Below are 17,344 nucleotides of genomic sequence, written 5' to 3'. Positions count from 1 at the left end.
CAGGAGATGGCCAGAGATTGCAGACATACTACAGGAGACAGTCAGAAAATGCAAACATACTACAGGAGATGGTCAGAGACTGCAGACATAGTACAGGAGACAGTCAGAGATTGCAGACATACTACAGGAGACGGTCAGAGACTGCAGACATGGTAAGTATGATAGCTTTTTTATTTTATAGAAAAAAATAATAATACCCTTTAGTATCACTTTAACAAATCATTGGTGAGTCTTTTGGTAACAACTTAGAATGCAGGTCAATATCAATGAAAGAAAAAAAAAAAAAAGAAAAAAGGAATGCATTCTATCTACAAGTATACTACTTGCGGATAAGTGGATGTTTCCAGGTGGGAAAGTTTATAGGGAAATCTCAGGAAGAACTAGACAGAAAAAAGCCCCAATGTGATAGGCACTAGAGATGGCCTTGCGGTTCGCCCGGCGGTCGGTTCGCGGCGAATTTTGCTTGTTCACAAATGCGCAAAAAGACTTTTGCCGATGCTCGCGAATATGTCCGCGCTGCCATTTTCTTTTTCCTTCAGAAGAACTTTGACCTATGACACAGCCGTCAGGTGGAACGGGACAGCCAATTGAAACATTTCAGCACATGGACATCCACAAAGAAAAAAGACTTTACCAGTCCATGCGCAGATCCTGAACTTCAGTTTCCAGGCAGGGGAAACCTATGAGATGTAGCTGACGGTGAACTGATATGATGGGGCGTGGCAGCTCTCCTAACCCTCCATTGGGATATGGGGAAAAGAAGCTATGTAAAAGGATCATTCCGCTTCGAGGGAACTGTGTGTAGTGCGCCTGCGCCCGGTCCAGCCGTCGCCGCACAGCTGTCGCCGTGTTTCCCTGAGTGGAGGCTCGCAGCATCGCTGCAGTGTGTGTGCGGTGATGGCTGGACCGGGTGCAGGCGCACTACACACAGTTCCCTCGAAGCGGAAGGATCCTTCCCAATGTTACGGGTCGGCCAGTGCAGGACAAGCGGCCGGCTGGCGGAACATAGAGGAGAGTCTGTACCCATGGTACATCGGGGATCCCATTGCTCTGCATCATATGCTTTTATGCTTGTGAATAACTTTCTATGGCTGTATGATCCTTTAATAAACGGTGTTATGCTAGGGTGGTTGTGTGCTGTCTTTTTGTCTTTTACACAGCACATAGAGATGCCCCCTACCCTATAAATAGACCTGAGCTGTCGGCCATTTCACGTTCCGCATTTTGTCAGCGTAGGGAGAGGTTACCTGTGCTCATGAGGGAGAGATTGCCAGACACAAATAGCTCTGTGAAGATCCACAAAAGTCCTTTTCAGGGCTGGTATTTCGGTATAGGTCTACTAGTATCTTTTCAGGTTAGGGGCAGGTATCCAGTCGGTGCTTTAGGGGCAGTTAGAGATCGGCAGCAGTCACACAAATCGCTCTGTTAATGTCCACAAAAGTCCTTTTCAGGGCTGGTATTTCAGTATAGGTCTACTAGTATCTTTTCAGGCTAGGGACAGGTATCCAGTCTGTGCTGTAGGGGTAGTTAGAAATCGCCATCTGCAGTGACACAAATCGCTCTGTTAATGTCCACAAAAGTAATTTAAAGGGCTGCAATTTTTTTGGTATTGCTGTGCAGTGCACTATATAGGGGGGAGGGGGGTAATCCACGGTATAATATACTTTTTAGAAAGCATATTATAGTGGATTAGTAGTATTATTGTGCACTGTGCAGCATTGTGACAGGTGTGGTGACTGAGGTTTGCTGCAGCTCTCACGGGAATAATAAAGGGGCACTCTGTCTGCAATATTAAAGGGGAACTCTGACCGCAATATTAAAGGGGCACTCTGACGGGAATAATAAAGGGGAACTCTGACCGCAATTTTAAAAGGGCACTCTGACCGCAATATTAAAGGGGCGCTCTGACGGGAATAATAAAGGGGCACTCTGACCGTAATATTAAAGGGGCACTCTGATGGGAATACTAAAGGGGCACTCTGACGGGAATACTAAAGGGGCACTCTGACCGCAATATTAAAGGGGCACTCTGTCTGCAATATTAAAGGGGAACTCTGACCGCAATATTAAAGGGGCACTCTGATGGGAATAATAAAGGGAGTCTCTGACCGCAATATTAAAGGGGCACTCTGACCGCAATATTACAGGGGCACTCTGACGGGAATAATAAAGGGGCACTCTGACCACAATATTAAAGGGGCACTCTGACCACAATATTAAAGGGGAACTCTGACCGCAATATTAAAGGTCCACTCTGATGGGAATAATAAAGGGGAACTCTGACCACAATATTAAAGGGGCACTCTGACCGCAATATTAAAGGGGCACTCTGACGGGAATAATAAAGGGGCACTCTGACCACAATATTAAAGGGGCACTCTGACGGGAATAATAAATGGGCACTCTGACCGCAATATTAAAGGGGAACTCTGACCGCAAAATTAAAGGGGCACTCTGACGGGAATAATAAAGGGGAACTCTGACCGCAATATTAAAGGGGCACTCTGACCACAATATTAAAGGGGCACTCTGACTGAAATAATAAAGGGGAACTCTGAGCGGGACACTTAAAGGGGCACTCTGATGGGAACACACTGGATGTAAATGGGCACTCTGATGGGGACACACTGGATGTAAAGGGGCACTCTGACGGGGACACACTGGATGTAAAGGAGCACTCTGATGGGGACATGGATGTAAAGGAGGGACTCTGACAGGGACACACTGGATGTAAAGGAGGACTCTGATGGGGACACGGAGACAGGCTGAATGACGGAGGGGGACATGGGCTGCATGACAGCAGTGACATGGACTGAATGACGTGGGAATACAGACTGGATGAGGGAGGACACAGGCTGGATGAGGGGGGGCACAGGCTGGATGAGGGGGGACACAGGCTGACAGTGTGTCCCTGTCAGAGTGACCCTTTATATCCAGTGTATCCCCATCAGAGTGCCCCTTTATGTGGGCTAATTTTTGGGGCCTATACAGGCTGACACTGTATCCTGTAAATGCGTAATGTACCTCCAGCCACCAAATACTACGTTCTTAGCTGTCAGGTAAACCCATGTGGGCTAATTTTTGGGGCCTATACTGGCCGACACTTACTTCTTTATCCTGTGAATGCCTAATGTACCTTCAGCCACAGAATACTACATTCTTAGATGTCAGGTAAACCCATGTGGGCTAATTTTTGGGGCCAATACTGGCCGACACTTACTTCTATATCCTGTGAATGCCTAATGAACCTTAAGCCACAGAATACTACATTCATAGCTGTCAGGTAAACGCATGTGGGCTAATTTTTGGGGCCTGGAATGGCCGACACTTACTTCTGTATCCTGTGAATGCCTAATTTTTCAGACTGGAATTGAAAATCAATGGGTCTGTAAAGGTTCCGCCAAATTGTGGAATGGATGCTGACCCATTTTACAGATGTGTGAATGGACCCTATATGTATTAGACATGTATTTACCGGCTGTTGTCAGTTCTGGCTGATTTATGAAAAAAAAAAAATGTTTTTGCTGTAAAAAAAATATATTTTTAGGGCAACTTTTCCAATTGCAATTCTTCTGTTATGACATTGTCCATGTGGTGGGACTATTTGTGCACAGTTAGTACGTCTTTTGTGGCTGCAAATATGACCTAAAGGTTTTTAAAGTTCGCCTCCCATTAAAGTCAATGGGGCCCGCCGCGAACTTGCGGTTTGCAAACTTTTGAGAAAATTTGCGGCTGACGTTCGTGAACTGCCCCGGCCGATGTTCGTTCATCACTAATAGGCACAGTAGTACACAGACTGGAGGTACAGCAGAGGTGGGGGATTTGCCACTTCTATGCACTAACTCACCCCTCACTTACATGAAGCATGACAGACTGGTCTCTCATCTTCCGAGCACTCCTAGCACCCCTCCTCCTCCCCTCGCAGCTCATTTCCTGAAGCAGACTGTGTCATCCAAGGGATGTGATGATAGCTGCGATGTCTGTGTCGGCACTGAGCAGCACTACACCCGCCCATGGGGGAGGTGCCAGCTACAAATCCCGAGGAAGGGGGAGAGCGTGGTGGGGGCGGCACGTTGGTGTGCTGCAGCGCCCGCCTCCTGAGGCTACACACCATCCAATGAGAGGGGAACAGCGCCAGATGCAGCCAGGCCACCGGTGCATATTAATCCAGCAATGACACTTCTGTGGAGGAAGGGAGAGAGAGGGAGGGGCCAGGAATTGATTATTCTGGGTTCGCGCATCGTAACCAAATCGGAAAAGGCTGCATCGCGATGCATCGATGTGACGATTATTTTCTACACCCCTAATGGATAGGCTATAATGGAGGGGGATTTAGAGGAAGAAATAAAAAAGCCAAATGTCCTTAAAAAAAGTGACATTTTTGATACCCATTGTGTATGAAGCCATAGGGTAACAGGGCAATGAAGCAAGGTAATCTGCATTTATAATAGATAAGATTAAGGTGGCTTACTACTGGGGTTGTTGTGCCAAACCATGTTTTCAACCACATCATTCAGATATCTCCAGCTTATGCATGACTTTCAACTCCAAAGACTTCTACAGGCACATGATCAAGATTGTGCCTCTTTATTTATGTCACTTTCACCACACAATTCCACATTTCCTGTGGAAGCTCATACAAATCCAATGACTATCAGGAATTTTATTATATTTGACTAATATAGTATATAGTGCATAATGCCCATTCACAATTCACATTTGATAAAACCAAGAGCTGTAACAATGTATACATTTGGCTAATCTAGGCAGAAAATTATGATCAATTTGAGACCCACAAAGCTGTGCTTTCATAAGGCATCTCTGTTAATTTACAGAACATCTATTTACAAGTATTTTATTGATTAAAAAGACGTTCTGGTGTAATGTTGTTAAAAGGGAAATGAGAGAAGCTTTCTAGGAGGATATTGTATAAAGGTCCTATGAAGTTGCAGGAAAGTGCTGCTGTGCCATGCTGCACAGAAGTATGTGCCATCATCTGTCGGCTTAATATTTGTGATGCTAAAGATGCAAGAGCTGTCTGAGACTATGTCCAAGGATATTCGTTTCTTATAGTCATCCGATGCTTCGGTCTTCCCAGGCTTGTAGAACAGTAACCATTTTATATTCTTACTGCTGTCCTGAAGATACCAGTGGAGACCTTGATTTATTATATAAACCCCATCAACTCCACATTTGAACTTTGCTGTCCTTCCTGATGGCCGTATAAGAGAATTCAAATCCTGGCAAGAAACTGAACATATATAAAGTTAATAACCTATTGTAACAAGAAACATAGTGTAAATATAATGGAGTGGTGTACTTACCTATATAGACAAAACACAGAAGTATGGTATAAACCAGCATGCTGGATACCTTCTGCAATATATGATCCAGTTCAATGACTTAATATGTGTTGCTGTTTATTAGTATGAACGACTGCTCTAGCCCTTGTTTGCAATTGTGTGTTTCTAATGAACTGCAAAATGTTTTTCATACGTAGCAAAACCACAAATAACAACCACACTGCATTCGGCAAAACACCTGACATATACATATTAGAAAGCCGCAACCTTTATAGCAGTTAAAGTCACACGGGAACTTACATTTAAAAGTAACTAGAACAAATAACTGTGTCACTTTTTTGTGAAGTTTAATTTTAATAGTGTGTTTAACCACTTCAGCTCCGGAAGGTTTACCCCTCTTCTTGACCAGGACATTTTTTTGCGATAGGGAACTGCATTACTTTAACTGACAATTGCACGGTCGTGAGACACTGTACCCAAATAACATTGATGTCCTTTTTTTCCCATAAATAGAGATTTTTTTGGTGGTATTTGATCACCTTTGCGGTTCCTATTTTTTGCACTATGAAATAAAAAAAACAATATTTTTTGTTTTCTGCTATAAAACACACCAATAATAAAATGTAAAAAATCGAATTTCTTTATCATGTTAGACCAATATGTATTCTGCTACATGTTTTTGGTAAAAACAAATCCCAATAAAATCGATTGGTTTGCACAAAAGTTATAGCATCTACAAACTATGGGATATTTTTCTGGAATTTTTATGTATTTTACTAGTAATGGTGGTGATCAGCGACTTATAGCTGGACTGCGACATTGCGGCAGACACATCAGACACTTAGTGAAACTTTTTGGGGACCAGTGAAACCAACACAGTAAACAGTGCTAAAAAAATATGCACTGTCACTGTACTAATGACACCAACAGGGAAGGGGTTAACATCAGGGGCAATCAAAGGGCTAAATGTGTCCCTAGGGAGTGCTTTCTAACTGTGTGGGGGTGCTTGTACTTTTTTTGATTTTTTTCCTGATTAGCAGAAACACAGGATCTGTGTCTTCCCTTGTCACAGAACAACGATCTGCCTTGCTTACATAGACAGACCGCTGTTCTGACTCTCTCAGGAATAATCAGCAGGGTTTGCCGGACCAGCTGATTGGCTCCCACTGTGTCCAATCACAGCGGGAGCTGGTTGCCGGCCGCAAACCTGGAAGAGGTGATCACATACAGGTACATGATTTTGCCTATAGGAGCTGCTGCCTGGCATATACGTGGGGCAGCCGGCAAGCGGTTAAAGTGTAATATTTCCAAATATTAAACTACATAGGTAGGTGTGTATGTATGAGCCCTTGTGTTTGCCATAAAAATGAACAAAAAACACCATTGCAAGTACAGGGATGTACATTGCAGCTGCCATATTTAACTATGGTCAGAAGCTGCATGAATACATTTTGCCTGCAGCATCTGCAGCAAATTTCTGCAGGGGCATCATCGGACTGAAGGTGAGTATCTTAGCAAGAGTTGCTTTTTTATTTGCTAGGCAAAGTTTTTTTCTTTCTTTTTTTTTTTTTAATACTTTGTCCTTAACCAGTTTATGACCGCCCGCCCGCCGCAGATCGCTGTAACTGTACGGGGCTCGCTCTTGGGAGGCTAGGGGGCAAAAGCCCACCGCCAGCGGTGCGCTTCCACCCCCGCTTGTCAGCTGGGAAGCCAATGCAGCAGGCAGGTGTCTCCGATTGCCGCCTTACACCCGCGATCGTTCCCCGCTGAGAGAGGAGGACGGGCAGCTGTTGTAAACACAGCTGACCGTTCTTCTCCCTGAAACGATCATAGAGCCCATGTGATCCTTCTATATAGAATCACATGTCTCTATGGTCATTTCAGAAGCCACGCCCCCCCCCCCACAGTTAGAATCACTCCCCTAGGCTCACATTTAACCCCTTGATCACCCATAATGTTAACTCCTTCCCAGCCAATGTCATTATTGCAGTAACAGTGCATATTTTTAGCACTGATTACTGTAGTAATGTCACTGGTCCCCCCAAAAGTGTCAAAAATGTTAGTTAGGGGTCCGATCTGTCCGCCACAATGTCGCAGTCCCACAAAAAATTGCAGATCACCGCCATTACTAGTAAAAAAAAACAATAAAAATGACATAAATATTTCCCGTAGTTAGTAGATGCAATTAATATTTGTTCAAACCAAATCAAAATATGCTTATTGCCACAAAAATATGTAGCAGAAAACAAATTGGCCTAAAATGTTAAAACATTTTGATTTTTCAAATTTTTTTTGAGAATGTCATATAGCAGGATGCAAAAAATATTGTTTTTTTTTTCAAAATTATCGCTCTTTTTTTGCTTATAGCGCAAAAGATAAAAATCGCACAGGTGATCAAATACCACCAAAAGAAAGCTCTATTTGTGGGTAAAAAAGGACATCAATTTTATTTGGGTACAGAGTCACACGACCACGCAATTGTCCATTAAAGTAACGCAGTGACGAATCGCAAAATAGGGCCTGGTCAGGAAGGGGGCAAATCCTTCCGGTCTTAGTGCCGGGTCACACGAATTCGCAGCCTGTTCCCGCATCGCATCCGCACAAGAGGCAGTTCACACTGCCATATGCGATACGCTGGGGGTGTCAATGAAATGTTAACGACACCCCCAGTCTGATCGCATATCACAGTGGGATCTGGCAGTTCGCACAGGATCGGATCGCACAAGTGTGAACCACTGTGCGATTCGATCCTGATGCGGCTGAAAAAATGCCTCATGTGCGAGTTTTGTGCGGGTGCAGTGCGAATTTAGCAATACAAAGTGTAATGAAGGAGCAGTGCGCTCCGATATTACATGCGATCGCCGCACATGTGGAAGTGTGAACCGGCACTTAAAGTGGTTAACAGATAACGATTACCCAATTACCCCTTTAGGGGTCTATTTATCAAAAATTTGCACAGCCATTTGTCCAGTGAATTTGCATATACATTCGTTCTGTGTGAATTGGGAATAACAAATGTTTTTTAGGCTGTTTTGTCTTCTTAACAAATGTTCTTTAATTATGGGCAGTAGTAAAATGCTACTTTATGGCCACTCGATGCAGTTGAGGAGATAAGGAAATACATGTGTCTTTGTAACAAAAGATACAATGTTAAAATTCTAGGGAACACTAGGGGGAAGTAGCACATAAGTGTAAACCTGCCTCTAGAATTGTTACATTGTATGTTTTGTTACCAAGATGTATCTATTTTCTCTGGTCCTCAGCGCCATCTAGTGGCCATAATGGGATACTTTTCTACCACGCCCCGGACGACGTCACGTATGACGAAACCGGTCAGGCGGTACCTGACGCAGCGTTACCATGCCCCCTAGACACCGGCTCAGCTTGTTACATGCGGGACGCCGCTGTTTATACTCTGCTCATTTTTATCCTGGAGATTGTAAGTGTAATTTCAATAAAACCTTTTCCTTTTACTATATTGGATTACGCTATGTGCATTTCTATTTCTCCTCCTACACACATGATTTTTTTCCATCTGGGAGCTAATTGCAAGAATTTGTGCCTGAGGAAAATTCCCACCTCCTAGTACCTGAAGGATTGAGATCACCACCGATTTATATCTTAGCGTGTGTGGCCTATCCATTAAATTGGGGGCCTATGCTTCTGGTAAGCAGCCAATTTATATATATTCCTCACGGGTGTATTTCAGCTTCACCATCTCCTTCGGATTTCAGCCTTCCACCTGTCACCGTCCACTCTGGGACTTGTGTTTTCTGATTTGTTTCTTCAAAGGACTTTTTTATATAATTTTTTTATTATTGCACATGTCACTTTTTGTATTCAATATTCTTTGTATGCACTATATTATTTATGGTTAATTTTGCTGATTTTAGCGCTACACTATTTGTTGCAGATATTTTTCTACTACCTGTATTAAAAGAACATGCATTCAAAAGAGAAAATAGTTCTAAAGAACATATATTTTTGCCCAATATGCACAAAATGAATGAAAATGTATGAACATTTATTTAAAAAATGGCTATGCATTTTTTTTTTATAACTAGACCCCCTGACCTAACCTTTAACTTCAACCTTAAGCATAACTCCACTTTTGTTCAGAAAAAAAACATTCCCCTCTGGGTGATCTATTTACATTACACAGATTTTAACAAACTTTGTTGCAGATCCCTACCTTTTGTTATTCTGAAGAAATCATTGTTTGTTCCTCTGTTCTCCTGTGCTGAGTGCATCCAATGGGAGTGGTTTCATAATTATCTGTCAGCTGTGGCAGCTGCAGGGCACTAATGAGGGAAGCTGCTGGGCCTGTATCCCATTAGACATGTTCCTATTGGGAGTATCTCACCAAAAATGAAAATTTTATTGCAGGGGATGCCAGAAATCTGACTTGTATCTTAGTGTAGACTTCTGGGAAAATTGTTGAGCCAATCACACAAGCAGGAAATGATGTTTCTGGGGTGTGGTCAGTACACATTCTGTGTACAGAACACCTCCAGGTAGCCATATTGCATTGCATTTTCAGAAAATTACAACGGCTGCAGATTGAAAAGGAAAGGTTTTAATAACATTCAATTACAATATGATTTGTGTCACAATTGTATACGCTATATTGTTTTTTCTTTATTTGCTATTTTTTTCCCCACGAAAGTGAAGTTACCCTTTAACTTTTATCATTGCCTTAAACTTGAAGCCGGGTTGTATCCTCCAGAAAATGAATAACTGTGCAATTCTATGTTCTGAAAGTAATTTGATTGTACAAGCTGACTTGTTTTAAATGTTTTAATAATCTATTCCTGCTTTCACAAACTCCTGTTACAAGGCAGCAGTTAAAGAGTCTTATGGCGGTGCAAGTCTTGCTGCACTGGTTTGGCACACCTCTCTGTTGGAGCTAAAGCTATAAAATTGATAGGAAGTGTATACTTTGCTGATTGGAGATCTTAAACTCTGGCAGTGGAAAGCTTCTCAGACTTCTGCAGAGATGAATTAATCAAAACTGGATACATTTATTTTAAAGGGTCATTTGTTTAAACAATTAGATATTTTAATGAAACTCTAGGATAGTTAAATTAGCTGGATGACCTGGGGAAAACAATTAATACAAGCCTGAAACCACATTCTCTGTCACAGTGGTTAAGGTCAGATGACTTACTAAAGTTTTAGGCTCAACGCTTTGTGTCATATTATTATACACAATAGGTCACACTTTTTTTGCATATTACTTGAATTTATAGACTCTACACTCTTTTCTCTCCTAGGCCCATACTCTGTAAAAGTGTTACCCTTTAATTGGATCCCAACTCTGCTACACACAGTCCCAGTGACTTGTGCTCTCCAAATTGGAAAAGCCATCAACACTCTACAGGGCCTGGAACTCCGTGGTTGCTGAAACTTGGCTAGTTAAGAGCCAATCTAACAAAGAATTATTTTGCAATAGTGATTTGGGTTTGTAGTGTAATGCTGAAAGTCAGATATTCTGTAACTGATATCTACATTTTTGTAATGCCAAAAAATCTACTTGTAGCTTAATACATAAACAAATAAGCAATTGTTTTTAATTATTTTGGAACCTGGAATATTTTATTTTCCCCTTTATAGAACCAGACCTTTTTTTCAATTTGGAAATGTCAGTTATAAACCAACCCTATGATTTTGGGCATTAAATATTATTATTTTTTCTTTCAGGGGGTAGGCTATAAGACTTATTGTGGCAGCAGATGTAGCTATATTCAAGGTATTATAGTCACTATTTATAGTCCTTCTAACACTGTGGAGTGCCCTTCACATTTATGTTTTGCTCTTTTCTCCTATGATGTATGCATTGGGAAACTATGTTGGGATTTGGGTTGTGATTTAGATATGTTGCACAACACATTCCTCTGACTGACTTAGCTCTTGGAGGAGATTAGAAGATAAGATAATATATAGTAGTGAGATGGGGAGAAAAAAATTTGACATGAGAGAGCAACCTTATTCCCTCATTTTACAATTGCCTGGAGTTCTGCTTTAAAATGGAACTTAAGTCAGAAAATAAAGTCCTGCTAGATCACTACAGGTTGTTCCCTTTTGCAGGTATAGCTAGCTATGTAAAACATTAAAAATAAAGGCCTGTAATGTAGAAAATCCAGTAATACACTTCTTCACCCTACTCTGCAAATGCTCAGTTGCCCTCCATTTTTAGAACATTTTTAGGCACTGCCGAGTTTTTAGTGGCCGATCTGAGGACACTCTTATCCTTTCCAGCCAAGGAAGCTGCTACTGGTTGATCCACAACTACCATGATGCTGCACATGTGATCAGTTAGAACACCAGCCATTTGAAGATTTGACACTCAGCAATCCTGGCATTCCTGGAATGTAACTGTTTTTTGAAACTGTTAAATTGATGGGTTTAGTTTGGCTTTATGATTTACTGTTGTTCAGGGGCTCTGGGCTTTAGCAAAATGGCAGCCTCTGGCAAGAAGAAACAGGAGCAACACTGTAGACAATTTGTAGCACACACTAATTTTGGTGGCATAATTATTAATGTGGAATGAATGTTCCTTGCTAAAGAACACCGTTTTTTATCATGTTGTTATGGGTAAAGTTCCACTTTAGGTTTTAATAGTCTGGGCTTTGATGTTTGTTCTCTTACGCTTTGGAAAAAATCTTTTTCGCTCTGTCTCTATCCTTTCTATTCTGTGTCTAGCCACTCTAGGCACTTCCCCTAGAATTCATAAAGAGTATCACATGGTCTCTTTAAAATTGGGCTGAACCTCCACACAACAAATATTGGTGCATGTGACAGACTCATGTATTTGTATGAAATGAGTATATGAATTTCTGACATGGAGGCATGGTGGGGGGCAGCACTGAGATCAGAGTTTCCATACCCCAGACAAGCTGTCCTGGGTTGACATTCAGCCCCTAGGCCAAATGGTGTCACTAATTGCCAGAACCTTGTTGGGTACACGGGCTCACTGGATGCTAGGGCACTGACAGAAAATAAGGTGGGCTTATCCTAGATAGAGGACCTCCTTTCTGGGGCAGATAGTTCTGCAAGAACCTAAAACAAATGTATGGGGTTGATGAGTTCTTGTTCCCCCTGGTCCTGAGCACAGTGCACATACGATTTAGAGCCTGGATGAGACAGTGAAAGATGAAGCTTTCAGTATTCTTAACCGTTCTGATCTGCTCGGCTGTAAAGGCTAAAATAAAACTGGTATCTAAAAGAAACTCAGAAGTGGAGGACCTACCAGTGTGGGCGTAACCTGATAAAGGAGGCCACACCTCCAAAATGTGTCAGCATTGAGCTTCAGCTTCCCCTTCACTCTCCCCCTTGCCTATCGTCTTCCGGGAGTCCCCCGCGTTTATGCGCAGCGCCAGCTGGTTCGGGCACAGACGCATCTTAGTGAGCATGTCAGAGTTTGGACAGGAGGACCTGGAACATGTTATCCAGTCTGCAGATGGAGGATTGTCGGCTCCAACATCTCACAGCGGCGATCCACTAGAGGGAAGCACAACACTGTATACGCCCATGATTATTCATTTAAATGTGAGTGCATATTTATTAAGCTCCCTGTGTGTTCTTAATAAAGCAGTATTATGCTAGGACAGCTGTGCACTCTTCTTGTCCCGATTCCTTGTATAGATATCCCTTTCCACCACCCAGTGGACTTTGAGGAGAGCTGCAATGTTCTGTCAAAAAAAGCGTATTTTGAAAAGGACAATCAGCCAGCCTTGATGGGATTTCTGATAGCAGCGCATGAGCTGGTGATTTCTACTGTTTTTGATGACAGCAAATAAGAACTGCTTGAATCTAAGGCATGAGTCTGAACGCTTAACAAAAACATTGCAAGGTCCCCACTGTAATTTTTTTATTTTGTGCTATTCATACCCATTCCCTATATTTTCTAAAGTTTCATAGAAACTAGTAGTTTTGCTTCCTTAGTAGTTTTGCTTCCATGAACTCTTGAACTTAGAAGACTGCACTCCGACTTGAAAAAAATAGCAGTTTATTGGTAAATCCACAAATTCATAGTAGACTAAAATATCAGAGACAGGAGACAAAAAATAGTTGACGCGTTTCACAAAATCAGATTCTCTTAATCATAACTTTGAACATGCATGTGGAGTAGCTGCATAAATAGTATACAACGGCTGAAGGCCATCAGTGTTAATTACACATAATGATGCTGATTAATGAAATGTGTTTCTTGTCTACTATGGATTTGTGGATTTACCAATAAACTGCTATATTTTTCAAGTCGGAGTGCAGTCTTATAACTTCAAGAGTTCATAGCTGCCGGAATTGCGGGTCTGACATGCACCCGACCTCTGATTATTGGACCCTACACACCTGAGTGGTCTCCCTTGTGTGTGTCTTTGCTAGTTTTGCTTCCAGCTAAGCTAATCTTTGATCCTCACAGCACTTAACCCAAACAAATTCTTTGCAGTGAGTTACTTTTATGGTCATAATAATCACTATAGTTTATTGTGATCTGCACTTTGCTTTCTGTGTTACTGGGTAATCCAGATGGAAACTTTGATCAATACCAAATATAATGGACTGTGATACAAATTATATTCATGATTCAACAAAAAGTTTATTAGGGATGACACAACATTGAAAAACAGAATAGATATGATGGAATTTTATACAGAATACACCATTTATTTGAAATCAATATGTGCAGGTAAAATATATTTTCTCTTCGCCAGGATAAATAATGGTAACATTTTGTGAACTAAAAGGACCGCCAGTTGTGTATTTATGTTGTTTTCACTTTCAGTACGATAATGAAAAGTTCACATTATTTACGAAGACGTATTTTTGAATATTTTGGCAAAGGAAACTAGTTGTGCTTTCAAGCAACAAACTAGTTGAACATCACAATGCCAATCAAAAGAGAAAAAGAAGCAAACCACTTTTCAATGATACTAGAGACTCAAGAATCTACAATAAAGGACAACATACATGATACATAACTGCATTAGATAGGTTTGTAAAGAACACTGAAAAATTTGCAGCAGTTTCTCAGTTTAAGACATAAAATTCTGTGGGTATTGATCAGTCTGCTCAGTTTACTATACAGTTACTAGTAAAATCTTCTGCAGTGCAGCAATTCAGTACAATAGAGACTTAGTGCACAGGAATTACATTGTTTATGTTTCAAAAGATTAGGGTTTAGTCCCACTTAACGAGTCACAATATACTGTACCTCTATGTATGTAATGTGTTAAAGTGAATGCTTTACTTCTAATATGCAAAATTCATGACAAGTGTTGTATTTGTGAATATGTGTTGTGGACCATCATTCCACCAAAGGAATAAAGTAAACCTTAGGGCGAGCAGGTGTCATAAATGATAATGAAATGTTTTTGTCCTAAAATAAGTCACTGAGCACCATACCACCATGACCAATTATAAGCACTTACTATGGTGTGCTAAGATGACATTGTTCACTGTATTCACCAAGAGGCAATTTTAGCATTCCTTTTGTGCTTTTTAGACAGTCTTAAATGCTTTTACAGCTTGATGAATCAGGGTATATGTGTGGTGAGGGCACAGCGAAAGGATCGGATAAAGGATCAAGACTCTTCCCAAGAAACTTACATTGCCTGCAACCAGTAAGGTCCTATCAGATATTTGCCATCAATTCAACACTTTTTCATGTTCTATGTGCAAAACCAATTTTGGGCCAACCCATTAAACCTTAATATGCAATGCTGAAAAAAAATCATGTAATTTCATTAGGACTTGTAAACCAGAGGTTGAAGGAGTATGTCTCCCCTTACATTTCAGTAGGAATTACCGTTAGACAAGAATGATATCACTTTGTCTGTTGGACATATGGCTCAGTGATATGAAATGTATTATAGTAAGTAGGACAGTAGCAGCATAACTACAATAAAGAAAATCCTCAGGTGTTTCTGCTTTGGAATCTTGGTTATTTTCCTCTGTTTTTCATTTTATATGTGAAATAAATCTGAAATTCCAAATGATTTTGATATATTTTAAGCAAATGGTTCAGATGCTTTAAGAAGAATCTTTATAGTATAAGTCCACCAAATCACTGTTTTGACAAAGCACAAACAAACCAGTGATTGCATACAAGTGAACAACATGGATTCTGCTCCATTTACAATTCAGTACAATATAGCTTACTTCTTGCTTTCATGCTTGTTTTGTTTTTCATATGATTTGCCAAGCTTTAGGACAGGCATCAGTCTTTAACAGTTAACAATATAGCCCCAAGTGTGCCTGTTGTTTCAGGAGCCCAAAAAATGAAATGTCCATCAGTATCCACGTGTCTTTGCATAAGTTATTCTAGTTTCCGAGTAAAGTTCTCTGGGAATAGTCCCTTATATGGATCACAAACTCTGTACTGCTGCCAGTCTGATTCTTTAATGCCAATAAGCCAACCAGCCTCCTGCAAAAGAAAGAAGCTCTCTTTATAAAAATAAACTATTTTTCCTGCTACAGAAGCCCTTATGACAACATTAAATTCCAATAACATTTTAAGCATCTTGCATCAATGAATCTTTGACCAGGATATGGACATTCTTATTTTTCTTAACAAGCAGCAAAGCTTTAAAACAAGCCCCCAATATTATATGTAGCTGCAGACACTTTTTAGCAATTCACCTTCAAATACACAAGAGAAGCACCAACGTCTTCAATTTAGCTCTCTGTGCTGTTTCTGTTTCCCTCCTCCCAGAGCACCCACCTTGTGTGTTCATTAGAAAATAGAAGGCTAGATGACTGGTGAGTCACTGCTGGGAGAGGAAGCAGGGTGTGCTGAGCTGCTGACAAAACAAGATTAAACAATTGTAAAGGCAGAAGGTTCTTTAATCTTAATGCATTAAGATAAAAAAAACCTTCTATGAGCAGCAGCCCCCCTGAGCCCCCCTAATACTTATCTGACCCATCTTTATCCAGTGATGATGCAGGAGTGTCTCAGCTGCCCGGGACTCCCCTCTTCATTGGCAAAGACAGCAGCATGGCGCGATTGGTTCCTGCTGCTGTTAATAAAAGTCAATCAGCCAATCAAGAGAGACAGAGGAGGGGGTCGGGTTGAGGCTCCATGTCTGAATGGACACAGGGAGATGTGACTTGGCTTGGGTGCCCCCATAGCAAGCTGCTTGCTGTAGGGGCACTTAACAGGAGGGAGGGGCCAGGAGCACAAAAGAGGGACCCGAGAAGAGGAGGATCCAGGCCACTCTGTGCAAAACCAACTGCACAGAGCAGGTAAGTATAACATGTTTGTTATTTTCTTTTTTTGTTTATAAAACAGACTGTACTATCACTTTAATGACATTAGTGCTTTTGCTATGAATCTTGAAGCTTAATTTTTTCACAATGCCTGCAGCTATAAAGGTCTGTTAGGGCTTGTTTCAAAACTCTTTTTCTACTTTTAAACAGCCTGGCCACGGGTTTACTTTAATGTGTAACCAGCTGAGAGAACATTAATGAACTTAGTGCTTTTACAATGAATCTTGAAGATTCATTTTTCCATAGTGCCTGCAGCATTAGAAGTCCACACTTACGTGCAAAGCCTGGCCCACAGGTTTACTTTACTGTGGGGTTTATTTACAAAAACTCAGTTCTATAAAGAAACCAATCAGCTTCCAGGTTTTATTGCCAAAGCTCAATTAAACAAACTGAGGTTAGAAGCGGACTGGTTTCTTTGTAGAAGTGAGCTTGATTTTGCACTCTCCAGCTTTAGTAAATAAACACCCATGTAACCTATTTTCTGCTGAAAACAAAAAAAAAATCTTCGCCTGGTCAGTTATATACATTTCAAGGATTTAAAAAAAATTCACTGAAGAAAATGGCATTGATACTTTTTATATTAAAACTCGCAGATGTATAACCCTCACTTGCTGCTTGCAAAAGCTGCTTTCTGCTTCCTAAAAGGCCTTCTAATTATAGTCACACAATCAGTGTTTAATTAAAACAAAACAGTGAACTAACTGAGTAAGCAGAAAATTACAAGTTCGAATTCTAGTCTATTTTAGAAAATTAGAACATTTTAACAGGCTGCA

The 17,344-nt window shown here is 41.0% G+C and overlaps 1 protein-coding gene across 2 annotated transcripts in view; it reads right to left on the bottom strand.

Moving 5' to 3' along the window:
• Positions 1-13,877: 13,877 nt before the first annotated feature.
• The window catches only part of LOC309555504 (amphiphysin-like), a 324,425-nt gene continuing 320,958 nt past the window's right edge, over positions 13,878-17,344 (bottom strand). For both annotated transcript variants that reach the window (XM_082257544.1, XM_082257545.1), the window contains one exon: positions 13,878-15,729. In XM_082257544.1, the coding sequence (XP_082113670.1) occupies positions 15,622-15,729 (108 nt within the window). In that variant the 3' untranslated portion in view covers positions 13,878-15,621. The remainder of the gene's footprint in view (positions 15,730-17,344) is intronic.

This window comes from Pelophylax lessonae (genome assembly GCF_965119305.1).
Source record: "Pelophylax lessonae genome assembly, chromosome: 5".
Lineage (NCBI taxonomy): Eukaryota > Metazoa > Chordata > Amphibia > Anura > Ranidae > Pelophylax > Pelophylax lessonae.
Note: the sequence above shows the minus strand (reverse complement) of the source record. Positions and strands in the feature narration are given on the sequence as shown.